This window comes from Lontra canadensis, unplaced genomic scaffold, assembly GCF_010015895.1.
Source record: "Lontra canadensis isolate GAN:19392208 unplaced genomic scaffold, GSC_riverotter_1.0 scaffold35, whole genome shotgun sequence".
Classification (NCBI taxonomy): domain Eukaryota; kingdom Metazoa; phylum Chordata; class Mammalia; order Carnivora; family Mustelidae; genus Lontra; species Lontra canadensis.
Genome location: NW_022631029.1, coordinates 7,960,633 through 7,978,814, shown reverse-complemented (window position 1 = coordinate 7,978,814; position 18,182 = coordinate 7,960,633). Strand labels below are relative to the sequence as shown.

The following is an 18,182-nucleotide window of genomic DNA, read 5'->3' as shown; positions in this document are numbered from 1 at the left end:
CCTGGGATCAAACCCCTCATCGGGCTCTCTGCTCAGCACGGAGCCTGCTTCCCTCCCTCTCTCTCTCACTGCCTGCCTCTCTGCCTACTTGTGATCTCTCTCTCTGTCAAATAAATAAATAAAATCTTAAAAAAAAAAAAAAGAGGCAGGGCTGCTTTGGTCAACTCATTTTTTATAAAGCAAGAGAGAATGTCCAGTGAAAAAAAGACAGTCTCTTCAACAAATGGTTTTGGGAAAACTGGACAGCCACATGCAGAAGAACGAAACTGGACCATTTCCTCACACCACACACAAAAATAGACTCAAAATGGATGAAAGACCTAAATGTGACACAGGAAACCACCAAAATCCTAGAGGAGAACACAGGCAGTGACCTCTTTGACCTTGGCCACTGCAACTTCTTACTAGATACATCTCCAGTGGGAGGGAAACAAAAGCAAAAATGAACTGTTGGGACTTCATCAAGATAAAAAGCTTCTGCACAGGGAAGAAAACAATCAACAAAACTAAAAGGCAGCCTATGGGATGGAGAAGATATTTGCAAATGATAATATGGGATAAAGGGCTGGTATCCAAAATCTACAAAGAACTTACTAAACTCAACACCCAAAAAACCAAATCATCCAGTCAAGAAATGGGCAGAAGACATGAACAGACATTTCTCCAAGGACATATAAATGGCCAACAGACACATGAAAAAATGCTCAACGTCATTCATCATCAGAGGAATACAAATCAAAACCACAGTGAGAGGGCACCTGGGTGGTTCAGTGGGTTAAAGCCTCTGCCTTCGGCTCGGGTCATGATCCCGGAGTCCTGGGATCGAGCCCTGCATCGGGCTCTCTGCTCAGCACGGAGCCTGCTTCCGTCTCTCTCTGCCTGCCTCTCTGCCTGCTTGTGATCTCCGTCTGTCAAATAAATAAATAAACTCTTAAAAAAAAAACAACACAGTGAGATACCACTTCACACCAGTCAGAAGGGCTAAAATTAACAAGTCAGGAAACAACAGATGTTGGTGAGGATTTGGAGAAAGGGAAAACCTCTCACACTGTTGGTGGGAATGCAAGCTGGTGCAGCCACTGGAAAACAGCATGAGGTTTCCTCAAAAAGTTAAAAACAGAACTATAACCCAGCAATTACACTACTGATTCAAAGGGACACATACATCCCATTGTTTATAGTAACACTATCGACAATAGCCAAATTATGAAAAGAGCTTAAATGCCCATCGACTGACAAATGGATAAAGAAGATGTGGTAATATATATCTATATATAGATATATAGATATATAGATATAGAATGGGATATTACTCAGCCATCAAATGAATGAAACCTTGCAATTTGCAATGACATAGAACTAGAGGGTATTATGTTAATTTTATGAAACAAATAATATTAAAATAGTATTATTTTATGTTATTTTGTAAATAATATATAACACATCATTTTATTAAATGTTATTATTAATAAAATATTAAGTTTAATATTAAATAATATTAAAATATTGTTTTTGTCAGAGAAAGGCAAATACCATATGATTCCACTCATATGTGGAATTTAAGAAAGAAAGCAGATGGACATAGGGGAAGGGAAGGAAAAATAAGATAAAAACCGAGAGGGAGACAAACCATAAGAGACTCTTAACTTATAAAAAAAAGAGAGAGAGAGACTCTTAACTACAGAGGACAGGGTGCCTAGGTTGCTCAGTCATTAAGCATCTGCCTTCCACTCAGGTCATGATCCCAGGGTCCTGGGATCGAGCCCTGCTTCTGGCTCCCTGCTTTTCCCTCTCCGACTTCCCCTGCTTGTGTTCCCTCTCTCACTGTCTCTCTTTGTCAAATAAATGGATTAAAAATATTTTTAAAAAATTACAGAGGACAAGATGAGGATTGCTGGAGGAGAGGTGGGGAGGACGGGCTAAATGGGTGATGGGCATTAAGGAAGCACTTGTGATGAGGACTGGGTGTTATATGTAAGTGATGAAACATTAAATTCTACTCCTAAAACCAATACTACACTATGCGTTAACTAACTTGAATTTAAATGAAAACTTGGAAGATAAACATATAAATAAATACATAAATAAATAGCAGGGCCCCTGGCGGGCTCAGTTGGTAGAGCATGCAACTCTGAATCTAAGGGTTATGAGTTCAAGCCCCACATTGGGTTTAAGAGTTTACTTAAAAATAAAATCTTGGGGCGTCTGGGTGGTTCGTTTGGTTAGGGATCCCACACGTGATTTCAGCTCAGGTCATGATCTCATGGGTCGTAAGATTGAGCCCAGGGTTGACTCTTAACTCAAGGCAGAATCTGCTTGAGATTCTCTTTCTTTACCCCTCCACCCAACTCACATTTGTGCACGTGCTCTCTCTCAAATAAATAAATCTTTTAAAAATAAAATATTTTTAGGGCGCCTGGGTGGCTCAGTGGGTTAAAGCCTCTGCCTTCGGCTCAGGTCATGATCCCAGGGTCCTGGGATTGAGTCCCACGTCGGGCTCTCTGCTCAGTGGGGAGCCTGCTTCTCTCTCTCTCTCTGCCTGCCTCTCTGCCTACTTGTGATCTGTCTGTCAAATAAATAAATAAAATCTTTTTAAAAAATAAAGTATTTTTAAAAGAACAAATGCATAAAACAATTATAAATTTATGTCAGCAGTCATAAAGCATATAAAGATATTATTTTTGATAATAACAATATAAAGAACAGAGGGGTAGGAACAGAGATGTATAGGAGTAGATTGCTTATAAATTTGTTGGAACTAAGTTGGTATTATTTATTCATGTTTTAAGATTTTATTTATTTATTTGACAGACAGAGATCACAAGTAGGCAGAGAGGCAGGCAGAGAGAGAAGGAGAATCAGGCTCCCTGTTGAGCAGAGAGCCCAATGCGCGGCTCGATCCCAGGACCCTGGGATCATGACCTGAGCCAAAGGCAGAGGCTTTAACCCACTGAGCCACCCAGGTGCCCCTAAGTTGGTATTATTTGAATGAACTTGTTATAAATTTAAGATGTCAATTATAATCCCAAGTTAGCTATCAAGAAAGTAGTTTAAAAATATACAAGGGGCACCTGGCTCGCTCAGTTGATAGAGCATGATACTCGATCTTGTGGTCATGAGTTCAAGCCCCACAGTGGGTGTAGAGCTTACATAAAACAAAACAAAACAAATATACAAAAAGGAAAATAAATACAAAAAAGGAAAGAAGGAAAACAAAGTAGTAAACTACAAAAAATTTTAACTAAATTTTAAAAAGCTGGAAAGGAAGGAATTAAGGAACAACAACAACAACAAACATACAGAATACATACAGCTAAACTAAATGTCACAAGTAAATCCTTTATCAGGAATCACATCAAATGTAAATGAATTAAACTTTACTAGTAAAAGTTTAGAATATTGGAATTTAAAAGCCCAGATCTATCTATGTGCTATCTATAAGAGACTCATTTTATTTTATTTATTTATTTTTAAAGATTTTATTTATTTATTTGACAGAGAGAGATCACAGTAGGCAGAGAGGCAGGCAGAGAGAGAGGAAGGGAAGCAGGCTTCCTGCTGAGCAGAGAGCCCGATGCGGGGCTCGATCCCAGGACCCTGGGATCATGACCCGAGCCGAAGGCAGAGGCTTTAACCCACTGAGACACCCAGGCGCCCCAAGAGACTCATTTTAGATAGAAGGACACAGAGAGGTTGAAAGTAAAAGCGTAGAAAAATATACTCCATGCAAATAGTAACCAAAAGAAAGTTGGGCGGCTATGTTATTATAAGACAAAATAGACTTAAGTCAAAACAGCTTATAAGGGACAAAGAAATATATTTTAATATTTATGTATTTAAGTAATCTCTACTTAAATCTCTACCTTAATCTTAATGTCTACCCAACGTGGGGCTTGAAATCACAACCCCAAGATCGAGCCACATGCTCAGGGTGCCTGGGTGGCTGAGTCGATTGATTAAGTGTCTGCCTTCAATTCAGGTCATAATCTCAGGGTTTTGATATGGAGCTTGGTGACTGGCTTCCTGCTCAGTGGGGAGTCTGCTTCTCTCTCTCTCTCTCTTTCTCTTCTCTCAAATGATTAAATAAAATCTTAAAAAAAAAAAGTCACATGCTCTACACACTGAGTGTGTAAGGGCCCATTTATCTAGAGCGATTCCATCTTGGATTAAATAGTCATTTTGTTGTTTATGCAGTAAACTTAAACTGTCCCTGCCCCCCTTCCCCCTGGGGACTTACCTAAAAACAAGTCCCGGAAACCAGTCCCAGGTAACAAAGCCCAAATACAAGGGTGGGTCAGGTCAGGTGGAGACATCCAATCAGTGGGGGGGGGGCACATACTGTCTCCCTAGCTACCAAGGAGTACGGGGCCTGCCTTTAGGGCGCCAGTTCTGACCAAGGTGATAGGCTAGTTCAAATGTCTACTAGGGTAAATAGTAATTCAATTGGTCATTTATGTGTGAACTAGCATGACGGTGCAGCTTTCTCTGTGTGTTATAATCTCATTGGCCTCCTGTGCGTGGCCAGGCCCAACCACGTGGCCTTTGCCCTTAAAAGCTAGTGTGTAAGGCAGAGAGGGGTTGCCCTCTCTGTAAGAGGCCCGGCCCCTGCTGGTCCGTTTGATTCTTGATGCTTGGCGTGAAGTAAAGCTTTGCTTGACCTTCGCTTTGTATCAGTCTCGCTCCTTTAATCACGGACCCAACATTGGGGGACCTTTCAAGCCAACTGAGCAACCCAAAGGAAGAAATAATATATTTTTTAAAGATTTCATTTATTTATTTGACAGACAGAGATCACAAGCAGGCAGAGAGAGGAGGAAGCAGGCTCCCTGCAGAGCAGAGAGCCCAATGTGGGGCTCGATCCCAGGACCCTGAGATCATGACCTGAGCTGAAGGCAGAGGCTTAACATATTGAGCCACCCAGGCTCCCCAGGAAGAAATGATATTGATAAAAGGGACAACACAGCAAGAAGATACAATTATAAACATATACACATCTAACAACAAGGCCCAAAAATACATGAAACAAAAATTGACAGAATTGGACGGAAAAGTAGATAGTCCTACAATAATAACTGGCAGCTCCAATACTTCACTTTCAATAATGGCTAGAACAACCAGACAGAAGATCAACAAGGAAATAGAGGATTTAAACAATGCTGTAGACCAAAGTAGACCTAACAGTGTGAAGATTATGTAAAAATAAAATCTTAAGGGAGCCTGGTGGTGGCTCAGTCAGTTAAGCGTCTGACTCTTAATCTCAGCTCAGGTCTTGGTCTGGGAGGCGTGACTTCATCCCTTATTGGACTCCATGCTGGGGGTGGAGTCTATTTAGAAAATAATAACAATAAATTTAAAAAATAACAAAACCTTAACAAACAAATAAACAAAATACTCTGTGATGGTTAATTTTTATGTGGGCCACAGAATATCTAGACATTTAGCTAAATATTATTCTGGGTGAGTGTGTTTGTGAGGGTGTTTCTGGGTGAGATTAATATTCAAATAGACCCAATAAAGCACGTTTCCCTCCCTAATATGGGTGGGCTTCATCCAATCAATTGAAAAACTGAAAAGAAAAGAAAAGTTTAGTAAGAGGAAACTCCTCCTGCTTGATTGAGCTGAAACATTGGTGTTCTCCAGCCTTTGGACTGGGACTGAAATATCAGCTTTACTTGGGTCTCGGTCCTGCTGGCTTTGGACTAGGATTTATGAGATCAACTTTCCTGGTTCTTGGGCTTTCAGACTTGAACTTGAACTGCACATTGGCTCTTCTGGTTTTCCAGGTTGCCATCTGCAGATCTTGGGGAGGTCTCAGCCTCCAAAACAGCATAAGCCAATTCCTTATTCTCTTTCTCTCTCTCTCTCTCTCTCCATCTACATATAATACAACATGCTCAGAAAACAAAAACAAACCATGGGGTGCCTCGCTTGCTCAGTCAGTAGACTATATGACTCTTGAACTCTGGAGTTGGAAGTTCTAGCCCCACATTACATAAAAATAAAATCTTTAAATATGCTCATCATTTCTCTTTAACTTTTATTTTTTTATTTACTTTGTTTTTTAAAGATCTTATTTATCGATTTGACAGGAGACCCAGAGAGAGAGGGAACACAAGCAGGGGGAGTGGGAGAGGGTGAAGCAGGCTCCCCGCCCAGCAGAGAGCCTGATGTGGGCTGGATCCCAAGATCCCAGGACCATGACCTGAGCCGAAAGCAGATGCTTAACAACTGAGCCACCCAGGCGCCCCAACGTTTCATTTTTTTTTCCAATTTTAATTCCAGTGCAGTTAACATATGGTGTTATATTTGATGTAGGAAACAAAGGCAGGGGGCACAGGGCGGGGGGTGCTCAATTAGTTAAGCATCTGCCTTTGGCTTGGGTCATAATCCCACGGTCCTGAGATCAAGTTCCGCATAAGGCTCCCTGATCAGCCAGAGGCTTCTGCCACTATCCCTGCTTGTGTTTGTGCACTCTCTGACAGATAAATGCATAAAATCTTTTTTTTAAAGATTTTATTTATTTATCTGACAGTCAGAGATCACAAGTAGGCAGATAGAGAGGAAGGGAAGCAGGCTCCCTGCTGAGCAGAGAGCCTGATGCGGGGCTCGATCCCAGGACCCTGGGATCATGACCTGAGCCGAAGGCAGAGGCTTTAACCCACTGAGCCACCCAGGTGCCCCAATGCATAAAATCTTTAAAAAAAAAAGTGCGGGGGATACTTGGGTGGCTCAGTTGAGTGAGCATCTGCCTTCAGCTCAAGTCATGATCCCAGAATCCTCGGATGGACTGAGTCCCACACTGGGCTCCTTGCTTAGCCGGGAGCCTGCTTCTCCCTCTGCCTGCTGCCCACACCCCATCCCCACCGTTTGTGCTCATTCTCTCTCTCTCTTTCTCACTGGCAAATAAATAAATAAAATCTTAAAAAAAAAAAAGTGCTCTTGGAACTTCCTTTATCTTTACTTCTCCCAACCCCAGGGTATATAATCACTTGCTCATCACAATCCCCAGGCATCAGGGAGCAGTAGTCAGCAACAGGCAGAAACTCTGCCTCCGGGTCCTGTCCCCGTGCTTTAATAAAACCATTTTGCACCGAAGAGGTCTCAAGAATATTTCCTTGGCCATGGGCTCCGAACTCACCAACACAACACAGCAATGTCCAAAAAACCTAAATTCATATTGTCTTCCTCTTTCTTGAACATTAATATTGTCTTCCACTTTCTTGAACATAGGGAACATCATGTTCGAGTTTTAATGTCCTTGTCTATTAACTCTAGAATTGATTATTTCTGGGTCTGTTTCTCTTGTTTGATTTTTCTTTTCATTATAGGTCATTTTTTTGCTGCTTTACATGATTGGTAATTATAATTTTTATAATTTTTTAAGTAGGCTCCACATCCAATGTTGGGCTTGAACTCCCAACCCTGAGATCAAAAGTCAGATGCTCTATCAACTGATCCAGCCAGGTGCTCTGTGATTGGTAATATTTAATTGAATGCCAGACTTTGCAAGTTTTACCTTTTTAAGTGCTGATACTATTGTGTTCCTATAAATATTTGTGACCTTTGTTCTTGGATACATTTAGGCATTTTGATCATTTTGAGGCTCGATTTTAAGCTCTTGTTAGGTGGTGTCTGAGCAGATTTTAGTCTAGGGCAAATTTTTATGCACAACTGAAGCAATTTCTAGGCACTGTGCACAATGAATTAGTGATGGAGGCAGACTGGGTCTGAAGACCCAGAAGGGGTCCTGAAGGACTAGCTAAGAGGGTCTTGGCTTCATGAAGGATGGAAAGCAGAGTTTATTGAAGATATATGTATATAGAATCATACGGACAGAGTGTCCAGGAGACTTGGAAAGAACATGAGTTTCATTTTTGCTTGGGGCCTGGGGTTTTTATTGGAGATTATGGTCTGGTGCATGTGTCCTTTTAAGCATCAGGAACTGATCAGAACAAGGAGAAGATCCAGATGCTCTTCAGAAGTCATTTATTTCCTGAAGTTAAGCGTCTTGGTGTCAAGGTGTTGGGAGTCAGTGGTCTTGGAGAATGTTTATGATGACCCTGCCCCATCACTCCTTAGATGTGATCTATTGCACTAGCAGACTCTGAAGATATCACTATCTCTCTATCCCTTACAAGGAAGACATATGGTATTTGAATTACTAGGTATGTGTAGAGTAGGGTGAGGTGCTCATTCTAGTAACAACAGAAGCCAGAGCAGAGGTCCCAAAGATACAAATGTAGTGATCCACAAGGAAACCAGCACCCCGATGTTTATAGCAACAATGTCCACAATAGACAAACTATGGAAAGAGCCCAGATGTCCATTGACAGATGAATGGATAAACAATATGTAATAACACACACACACACACACACACACACACACTGGAATATTACACAGTCATCAAAAATGAAATTTGCCATTTGCGGTAACGTGAATGGAGCTACAGAGTATTATGCTAAGTGAAATAAGTCAATCAGAGAAAGACAATTATCATATGATTTCACTGATGTGTGGAATTCAAGAAACAAATCAGAGGATCATAGGGGAAGAGAAGAAAAAATGAAACAAGATGAAACCAGAGAGGGAGACAAACTATAAGAGACCCTTAATCTTGGGAAACAAACTGAGGGTTACTGGGGGGGTGCGGTAACTGGACATTGGGGAGGGTATGTGCTATAATGAACACTGGGTGTTATATAAGACTGATGAATCACAGACCTGTGACCCTGAAACGCATAATACATGTATGTTAACTAATTGAATTTTTTTAAAAGGGAAGCTAAAGCAAAGGAAAAAAATGGCTATTTTTATGGGGTCCCTTCAACTTCCCTGTCTCATTAGCATTTTGTTTTTGTTTGTTTGGTTTTTTTAACTAATTGTTGATGGGAACACAAACTTTCTGGGTCAAAATAAGGTTTGGTGTTATCACCTTCTAATTCTTTTGGGTAGTTCTTTGTCTGGCCTTGGGTAGTTTCCTCACGTGCATGTGCTGATCATATTAAGCTGAAACCTCAAGGGGATCCCCCCTAGGGATCTCTGGAGTCATCTCTCTCTGCAGCTCTGTCCTGTCTAGCTTCTAGCCATCTTTGCCTCCCCAAACTCCCAGTTTTGTCTCCTCAACTCAGGGAGTCTGACAGACTCCGTCTCGGTTCCTCCTCATTATATTTGGAAATTCTTTCCAGACAGTAAACTGGGATAATCATTGAGTGTTTTTTGGTTGTTGTTTCTCCTCTTTTAGGGATCACTGTTCTGTGGTGTCTGATGGACAGTGTCTAAAAATGATTGTTTCACATATTTTGTCTGCTTCTTTAGTTGGCTCAGGTTGCCGAGGGGGTAAATCTTTTCCCAATTACTCCATTTTAGCTGGAAGTAGAAGTCCCTAAAATTGAAAAATTTGTTCATTTGGATTGTATTTATTGAGCACCATCTATGCCCAGCATGATGCTAGGAGATGTGGGATACAAGGCAACAGACTAAATTCCTTCTCTCCTACCTCGTGTAGCCCAGTGTGGGAGACAGGCTTTGGGGGGATGATTACAATAAAATGTGGAAAGCCTCTGACAATGTACAAGATATAACTGAGTCCAAGAGATCAAGAAAGTACTCCTTAAAAAATCAAAATCTAAAGCAAGAACTGAAGGGTAGATAGGTGATTGGTGGTAGGGCAGAAGTGATGTAAAGAATGTTCTGTGAGCAGGCTAGAAGGAAAAGAGAGGGCACCATGTGGGAGGAACTCAAGTGAAGGTAGCAGCATTGGGGAAGGGGACAGGTTTTCCTTTTTTAAGTTATTTTTGTTTTATTTGTTTGTTTTGTGATCTCTATGTCCAACTTGAGGCTCAAATTTACACCCCAAGGAGGAGAGTCATGTGCTCTTCTGAATGAGCCAGCTAGGTGTCCCCAGGGAGCAGGTTTTGAGTAGCCTGTGGTGGGGGCCATTCATGCCTTGGACTCATGGACTTACCAAAGAGCTTTTGGATTTGACCTTGAAGCAGAAGGATTCCAGGAGGATTTCATACTGAAAAGGTTGTCTTGCCACAGAGTAGGTAATGGATTGGAGGGGCTGGAGTGGAGGTGGCTATCTACCAGGGAGGTATGAGGCAAGACCCATCTGCAGTGAAGGACCACACAGGTCTGTGTCTGCTATTGTAACTGAATAACACGAATTTGCTCCTTGATGAGTCACAGAAACTACACCGGGAGGTGTTGTTACACAAAGGAAATGTTATGTGCAGCAAAGGAGATCACAGGAAATAACTTCCAACCTTGACTCCCAGAGAAAGGGTGAATAGGTTCCCTTTAATTAGGGTTAGGATGAATATTTATATACTGACTTATTTTATATCTTTTTAAGATTTTATTTTTAAGTAATCTCTACACACACTGTGGGGTTCAAACACACGACCCCGAGATCAAGAGCCAGATGCTTTTCTGACTGAGCCAACCAGGTGCCCCCTCGGGTTAGGATGGATAGAAATGGGAGCCTTGGGGTACTGGCTGGCTCGGTCCCAAGAGCATGTGACTTTTGATCTCAGGGTCTTGTGTTTGAGCCCCACAGCAGGTGTAGATATTACTAAAAATAAGTAAATAAATAAACTTAAAAAAAAAAAAAAGAACAAGAAATGGGAGCCCTGTCATCAGATGGAGAAGTAGGCATAAGGTCATGTATGTGCCTTAAGGAAACAAGCCTATCCATACCTTGCATGTTATGTAAATGAGGCTTGTGCTTCGCCTTGGGTGGAGACTTCAGTATTATGAAGAGGTAAAGGTACCTGTCGGTGACTCCATGGGTAACTCCAAGGTCCATCTGCCCAGGCATGAGTCAGGGGTTCAGCTCAAACCGGTCTGGGATATCTGGGCTGCCGGAGCTCTTTATCCAAGTAGGCGTTATTGCTTGAGGGGTAGTTTTGGTTTCCATCACAGCACGTTGTGTCCCTGGGGTCCTTTGCCTGAGTTAAGAGATAAACTGGAAAGGAGAGCTTAGGGAAAAATGTGGGACAAAATTTGGTGGGTACTAATAGGTGAGTAGTAAAGTTTGTCTTGGGTCTAGCTGGTGACACTGGGCCTATGCTTTCAGAGCTGAGTCCTAGAGCCCAGAGCTTGTATATATCCTCCTGATTTCCAGGGCGCCTGTTATCTTCCGGGATTTGGGAAAGCCTCTCTTGACCATGGGATGGTCTTCAGAAAGAGGAAACTCTCAAGAACTGGAGGGACCCAGGGAGTGAATCATTAGTCTGAGTCCAAATGGAGACAGTGATGGCCAGTCCAGGAGACCCACAGATACAAATTATTTTCCCTTGGGGGTGCCTGGATGGCTAGTCATTAAGCGTCTGCCTTGATCACGTGGTCCTAGAATGGAGCCCCATATCAGGCTCACTGGAGCCTGCTTCTCCCTCTCCCTCTTCCTGCTGCTCCCCTACTTGTGCTCTCTCTCTCTGTCAAATAAATAAAATCTTTAAAAAAATTATTTTCCCTTGACAACAGCTAATGAGAAGACGAGAAGACAGGGAATGTTTTCTGTCCCTGGAAGTCTCTGGGGGCACCTGGACCAGGAAGGCACAAGTCTTCCAGGCTGTTCCTTGGGTGGGCCTGGAATCATGGCTTTGTGTCTGTCTGGTATCCCACTTTGAGAGCACTATGGGTTACACTGGGCCTGTGTCTTCGGGTTCCTCAAAAGGCCCGAGTCACCAAAGCTGACTATTACCTGGAAGGTTCTGACCTGTGAGGAAGGAGCCCAAAAGAGTAGAGCCCCAGTTCTACTTCGTACTGCTTTATTGGCTTGGGAAATCACTGGAACACTTCCGGCCTCAGCTTTGTTATCAATAAAACAGGCTTACCTAATGATATCTGAGGCACTGTTTCTACAAGTGCCTAGAAGATGATGATAAACATAATGGTTAACATTCATGTTTTGCTTTGCTTTTTTTTTCTTTTAAAATCATGTTTATTGAGGTATAATATAGATGCAGTAAAAATGCACAAAAATTGGGGCACCTAGCTGGCTCAGTCTGTAGAACATGTGATTCTTGATCATGGGGTTGTGAGTTTGAGCACCAGGTTGGGTGCAGAGATTACTTAAAAGTAAAATCTTTAAGGCATCTGGGTGGCTCAGTTGGTTGGGCGAAGACTGCCTTCAGCTTAGGTCATGACCCTGGAGGCCCTGGATTCAGTCCCACATTGGGCTCCATGTCCAGCAAGGAGTCTGCTTCTCCCTCTGACCCTTCCTCCTATTTATTTATTTACTAATAAATAAATAAAATCTTTTTAAAAATAAAAAATAAAATATTTTTAAAAATTCATAAATCTTAAGCATTCAATTTAATACGTTTAAAAAATTATCTATACAAATGTAACTATCACCACAATCAAGTTTTGAATGCCTGGGTGGCTCAGTCACTAAGCATCTGCCTTCAGCTCAGGTCATGATCCCAAGGTCTTAGGATCAAGTCCTGCATAGGGCTCCTTGCTCAGCAGGGTGTCTGCTTCTCCCTCTGCCTGCTGCTCCCCTTGCTGTGCTCTCTGACAAATAAATAAATAAAATCTTTTTAAAAAATTACAAATCACCAGGGACGCCTGGGTGGCTCAGTTGGTTGGACAACTGCCTTCGGCTCAGGTCATGATCCCGGAGTCCCGGGATCGAGTCCCACATCGGGCTCCCAGCTCCATGGGGAGTCTGCTTCTCCCTCTGATCTTCTCCTCGCTCATGTTCTCTCTCACTGTCTCTCTCTCAAATAAATAAATAAAATCTTTTAAAAAAATTACAAATCACCAAAATCAAGTTATAGAACCTTTCCATCACCCCGAAATATTCCCTTGTACTTCTTCATAGTCAATTCCTTCCCTCCTCTTCCTGCCCCAGGAAAAACTGTTCTGACTTATATTACTATATATTAGCTTTGCCTTTTTTACAATTTCATGTAAGTGGTATCATATACAATGTACTCTTTTGGGTCTGACTTTTTTTTTTTTTTTTAAGGATTTTCTTCATTCATTTGAGAGAAGGAGAGAGAGCAACATGACCTGGGTAAAGGGCAGAAGGAGAAGCAGACTCACACCAAGCAGGGAGCCTGAGGGACTTGATCCCAGGACTCCAGGATCATTATCTGAACCAAAGGCAGACGCTTAACCAACTGAGCCACCCAGTTGCCCTTGGGCCTGATTTTTTGGCTTAACATAGTACACTTGAAATTTACTGGTGCTGGTGTGCATACTAGTTGTTTACTTCCTTTAAAAAAAAAAAAAACAAACTTGGTATTCATAATATTTACCATTTTACTCATTTTAAGTGTATAAATCAGTGGCATTAAGTATATTCATAGTGTTGTATAATCAACACCACTATTTCCAGAATTTTATCATCCTTAACAGAAACTTTGTACCTATTAAACAATAAACTTGTTTCCCCTTGCATCCTTGGCAACTCTGTTTTACTTTTTGTATGAATTTGCCTAAGTACTCATGTAAGTGGTATCATAATATAATATTTGTCCTTCATGTCCATCACTTAACATGATGTTTTCCAAGTTCAAACTAAAGCATTTATCAGTTTCATTCATCTTTAAGGTTGTGTAATTTCATTGTATCTATATACCACAATTTGTTTACCCATTCCTATGTTGATAGATACTTGAATTTGTTAATTTCTTTTTGTTCCTAACCAGTATTCCATTGCATGGATACACCACAATTAGTTATCCATTCATCTCATGGACATTTGGATTATTTCCTATTTCTGGCTATTAAGAACAGTCCTCGGGCGGGCCGATGCAGAATTCACTTCTCTGGGGTAAATATTTAAGAGTACAATGGCTGGATCATATTGTAGGCATGAATTTAGTTTTTAAAGAAATGGCGAACTTTTTCAAAATGGCTGGAAATTATCAAGGGATTAAGGTCCAAGCACTCCAAATTCTTGCCAGTCTTTAATTTTAACCTGTTCGGTGGGGTTGTGGGAGTTCTGATTAGAACGTCCCTGATGAATAATCGTATCAAGCATCTTTTCATGTGTTTTTTCGCTATTTATATTCTTTTGTGAATTATCTGTTCAAATCCTTTGTCCATTAAAAAGCGGGAGGAGTGTTCACACCTATTTTTGCGATCAATGTCTGCCGGGCCCTATGCTCATTAGTGCTCTTATATGATTTAACCAACCACCGCCCTGCAAAGAGGTACTAGCGGAGCAAGATTTGGCCCGCGGAGACCGGCCAGGATCTCTTCCATTCCGCCAGTCTCAGACGTTTCTGGGCAGGGCTCACCGCTCTCGAAGGCTCGCGCCATGATTGGCTGAAGGAGCACTTCCTCAAGCACTTCCGACTCCCGGCCGGCCCAGAGCATCAATAATTGGCTGGGCTGACTCAGCGCGAGTCTCTCCGGGAGTTGTAGTTCTTTCGGGCTCTGCTGGGGACGCCGGGAAGGGCCAGTTACTGCGGGGGCCAGGAGCGGCAGTTGGGCTTGGTCGAGGCAGCTGAAACTATGTCCCGCGTGTCGGTGCCCTGCCATGTGAAAGGCACCGTGGCCCTGCAGGTGGGCGACGTGCGAACTTCCCAAGGCCGGCCTGGTGTGCTGGTCATCGACGTCACCTTCCCCAGCGTCGCGCCCTTCGAGGTGAGCAAGCCCCGTGGGCACGACCGGGACCCCTGGGCGGGGCTAACCTGGGAACTCGGGCGTGTTCCAGGCATTTATTTAATTTTTTACCGAAAGCCTCTGCGGTGTCCTGCCCTTGCAAATCAGTTAACCATTTATTTATTACTTCAGTTAACACATATTTACGAGACTGCCGTTTTCTGTCCTGTTCTCTTCAACATCTCTTCCCCATGTCCAGAACAGGGCAAGCGTAGAAGTGCCAAGGAAGTAGGATGATGGTGGAAATGCAATTGTGAACCAGGGAGACGTGAAAGATCATTTTGTTCCTGGCCACTGGGTTGGGGATCATTAGACAATGCGTTACCCCAAAACTTGCCTCTTGCGCGTTCCCTACAGTCCCTGCTGGAGGTCAGGTAAAGCGCATTCCTCATCGGGATCATCCCAATGGCTTCAGTTTCCAGTCTCCAGTTTCCGGTCCACATCTGCTGGCTGACACTACGAGAGTGACTGACACTACAAGACCTCAGCACAGAGGACAAAGTCCACTTTCTAATGGCTTGGCATTTGGAGCCATTTGTGCCCTGCCTGCCTTTTGACCCCATGCACTTTGTCCTGTGGTGTGTGGTCCTCTTCCAAGCTGTTCCTTACCATAAGCTTCGAAACTTCACTATAGGGCTCAACCCTGTAAATATTGATTCAGTAGGTTTGGGGTGGAGCCTGTACATCTATAGTAAAAACAACAACTTATTTGGGTGATTCTGATGAATGTGCAGTGATGAGGATTACTGTAGTCAGGCTGAATCACTGTGGTTTCAGGAATGGGCCAGGTTTCCTCAACCTTTGGTGCCCCTTTGCTTATGTTACTTTTACACTCTCTCTTTTCCGGTCCACTTGGTGAACTCCTTCTTGAGGCCTCATTTGTACATTTTTCTGCCTCCTCCAGAGTTAGGGTTCTGGCAGCATCTTAGACCTGTGAGAAGATTTACGGTCATTGATTATTTGCATGACCTGCTCCTTTGGACTGTGAGCTCTTCTAGGAGAGTGAAATTGTCTTTGGGCCCCAGTGGATGTTTGTTGAAATTGTTAGATTGGTGGAAGAATACATTCCTAAGGGGAGGAGAAGATGGTATGTTTGAGCCTCTCAGGCCCTGGGCCTGGGTCTGATTTGTCATGGTGGGTTGTGTGCGCTCTAGTTACAGGAGATCATGTTTAAGAATTACTACACAGCCTTTCTGAGCATCCGTGTTCGCCAGCACACCTCAACGCTCACCCCACCCAAATGGGTGACCTGCCTGCGGGACTACTGCCTCATGCCCGACCCACACAGTGAGGAGGGAGCCCAGGAGTATATATCGTTGTTTAAGCACCAGGTCAGCTGGGACTCAGCATGGCTGGGGAAGTCCAGAGGAGGGCTCACAGGGGGATTGGGGATTGGGCCAGGATACCTGGAGGGAAGAAGGAAGGCAGGTCTGGCCTGGGCTTGCACCTTGGAGGGATTACTGTTTTTTTTTTTTTCCTTTCTAAAGGCCTGGGGAGGCAGCATCTTGGCTCATTGCTGGTTGGGAGGCTCTTGGGCAGTGAGCTCGGGCCTTGCTGGGTCCTTGTGTGTGTGTGTGTGTGTGTGTGTATCTATGTCAGATGCTGTGTGACATGGCCAGAGTACTGGAGCTGCGCCTGATTCTTCGACAGCCATCACCACTGTGGGTGTCTTTCACAGTGGAGGAACTGCAGATTTACCAGCAGGGACCAAAGGTAAGTGACCAGCTCAGAGCTGTTGGTTGGCCCTTTCCCTAGAAGGCTCTTAGCTATGTCTAGGAGAGCTGGGTGTGGGGTCGGGAGTGGACAACAAGACTCAGAAGGAAATTAGCCAGGAGGGAATACTGGAAGCTAAGGGTGAGAAGAGAGGTCATGTCCTCATACCCCTGAACTTTTGAGGCTACCTACCTCTCTCAGAGCTTGAGCCTTCAGGTACTGGGAGATACTTCTGTTCCTGGGGCCTTCTGCATTGCAGAAAAGTTTAAGTAGTCTCTAAGCTCTTAGGTAGTCTGATGGCCCCTTGGACTTCATGGACCTCTGAACAGGCTTTTCTCAGTATCTGAGGCTCAGGTGCCCTACTGTCTTCTCTGAGGACCAGGGAATCTGGTCTTTGGGCTTTTCCACTCTGTCTCCTTTAGGGGAGTATGCCTTTGCTTTGCAGAGCTCCTCCATGACCTTCCCCAAGTGGCTCTCCCACCCAGTGCCTTGTGAGCAGCCTGCTCCCCTCATTGAGGTAAGCCCTCATCGTGGGTCAGAACCATGTGTGCAAAGCTCTCGTGTCCAGCACGGGCTCAGGTGGGCCCCTTTCTACAAGAATCTGAGGCTGGACCCAGGGCCCTTCATTCACTCTGTGCCATCTTCCTCTTGGGTGGTCCATGGGCTTTGAGGCATCTCTCAGTGGGGCTGGGCAGCCTCCCGCACATTGGGTCCCAACCTCATGTTTCACAAGTCATCTGGGAATGTTTCTGGTCTCCCTTGGTGGGCTGCATAGCCCAACTTGGCCTCTCTGGAGCTTTAAGGGCACTGCTGGGGAGATACCCATGGCCACTGACCCCTCCTTCTGGAGCAGGGTCTCCCAGACCCCAGCAGGGTATCCTCCGAGGTGCAGCAGATGTGGGCGTTGACAGAGATGATCCGGGCCAGTCACACCTCCACAAGGATCGGCCGCTTTGATGTGAGTGATCTCTTCCCTCTGCTTCGTTCCCGTTGCTCTGAGCGGGTCAGATCTCATGGTCTTTTGTGTTGCAGGTGGATGGCTGTTATGACCTGAACTTGCTCTCCTACACTTGAACCGTGGCTGTTAGCCAAGACGTTGGCCTTCCGTGCCCACCCAGACCCGGTTTGGGCCACCAGAGGCTGAAGTGATTTCCCTGTGCATTCCGAGTGTTGCCTGCATGTCCACTGAGTCTGGGCCAGGTTCACAGATTCAAGATTCCTGGGGGCTCACTGTGTTGCTTCAGCATGAGCTCTCGGCAGGGGTGTACCCTGTCCTCATCCGACTGCAACCTGAAACTCCTTTTACTACCCTAAAAACACTTCAGTTCTACTTACTAAGATTCTCCTTGTGTCCTCTGCTCCTCCGGCCAACATGCACACTCCAGTCTCCAGCCTGCTGCTTCACCCTGAGTGCACTGGGTTGGGGTGATCTACTAAGCGTGCTCTCACTATTGCTGGAAGGCTGCTACAGCCTTTACACTCACTTAACTTTGGAAACGAGGGAAAAAACAGGAGCCCATTTCTTCTTTCTGCGCCCTCTAGTGGTCTTCTTTCCCTTTGTGTTATGCCCCTAAGAAGAAATTTCTGGTCTTCACTCCTGCCCACCTAGGGAGCAAAGCTGGAGATTTGGGCAGCCTGAACCCCTTGGTCTCTGAGCTGGCTCCTCGATGTGTGTCCAAATGGGTCTGCCTGTCCAAGCTGGGCAGATGCCTCTGGCAAGGCTGAAGTCTGAGAATGAGTTCTGTGACCTTTGTGCCCAAAGCACATCCTTGTCCATTCTCCCAGCTACCCCCTTCCAGGAATCATTCTCTATGATAAAAGAGAGGTGTGGGTCCAGGTGAGCG

General features: G+C 44.1%; 1 protein-coding gene across 1 annotated transcript; it reads left to right on the top strand.

Moving 5' to 3' along the window:
* The first annotated feature begins 14,377 nt into the window (after positions 1 to 14,377).
* Positions 14,378 to 18,176, top strand: NICN1 (nicolin 1). Its single transcript, XM_032868049.1, has 6 exons — positions 14,378 to 14,607; positions 15,780 to 15,956; positions 16,225 to 16,338; positions 16,784 to 16,855; positions 17,192 to 17,296; positions 17,371 to 18,176. The coding sequence occupies exons 1-6, from the start codon at positions 14,476 to 14,478 to the stop codon at positions 17,410 to 17,412; spliced, it is 642 nt and encodes a 213-aa protein (XP_032723940.1). The 5' UTR covers positions 14,378 to 14,475; the 3' UTR covers positions 17,413 to 18,176.
* Positions 18,177 to 18,182: the final 6 nt, after the last annotated feature.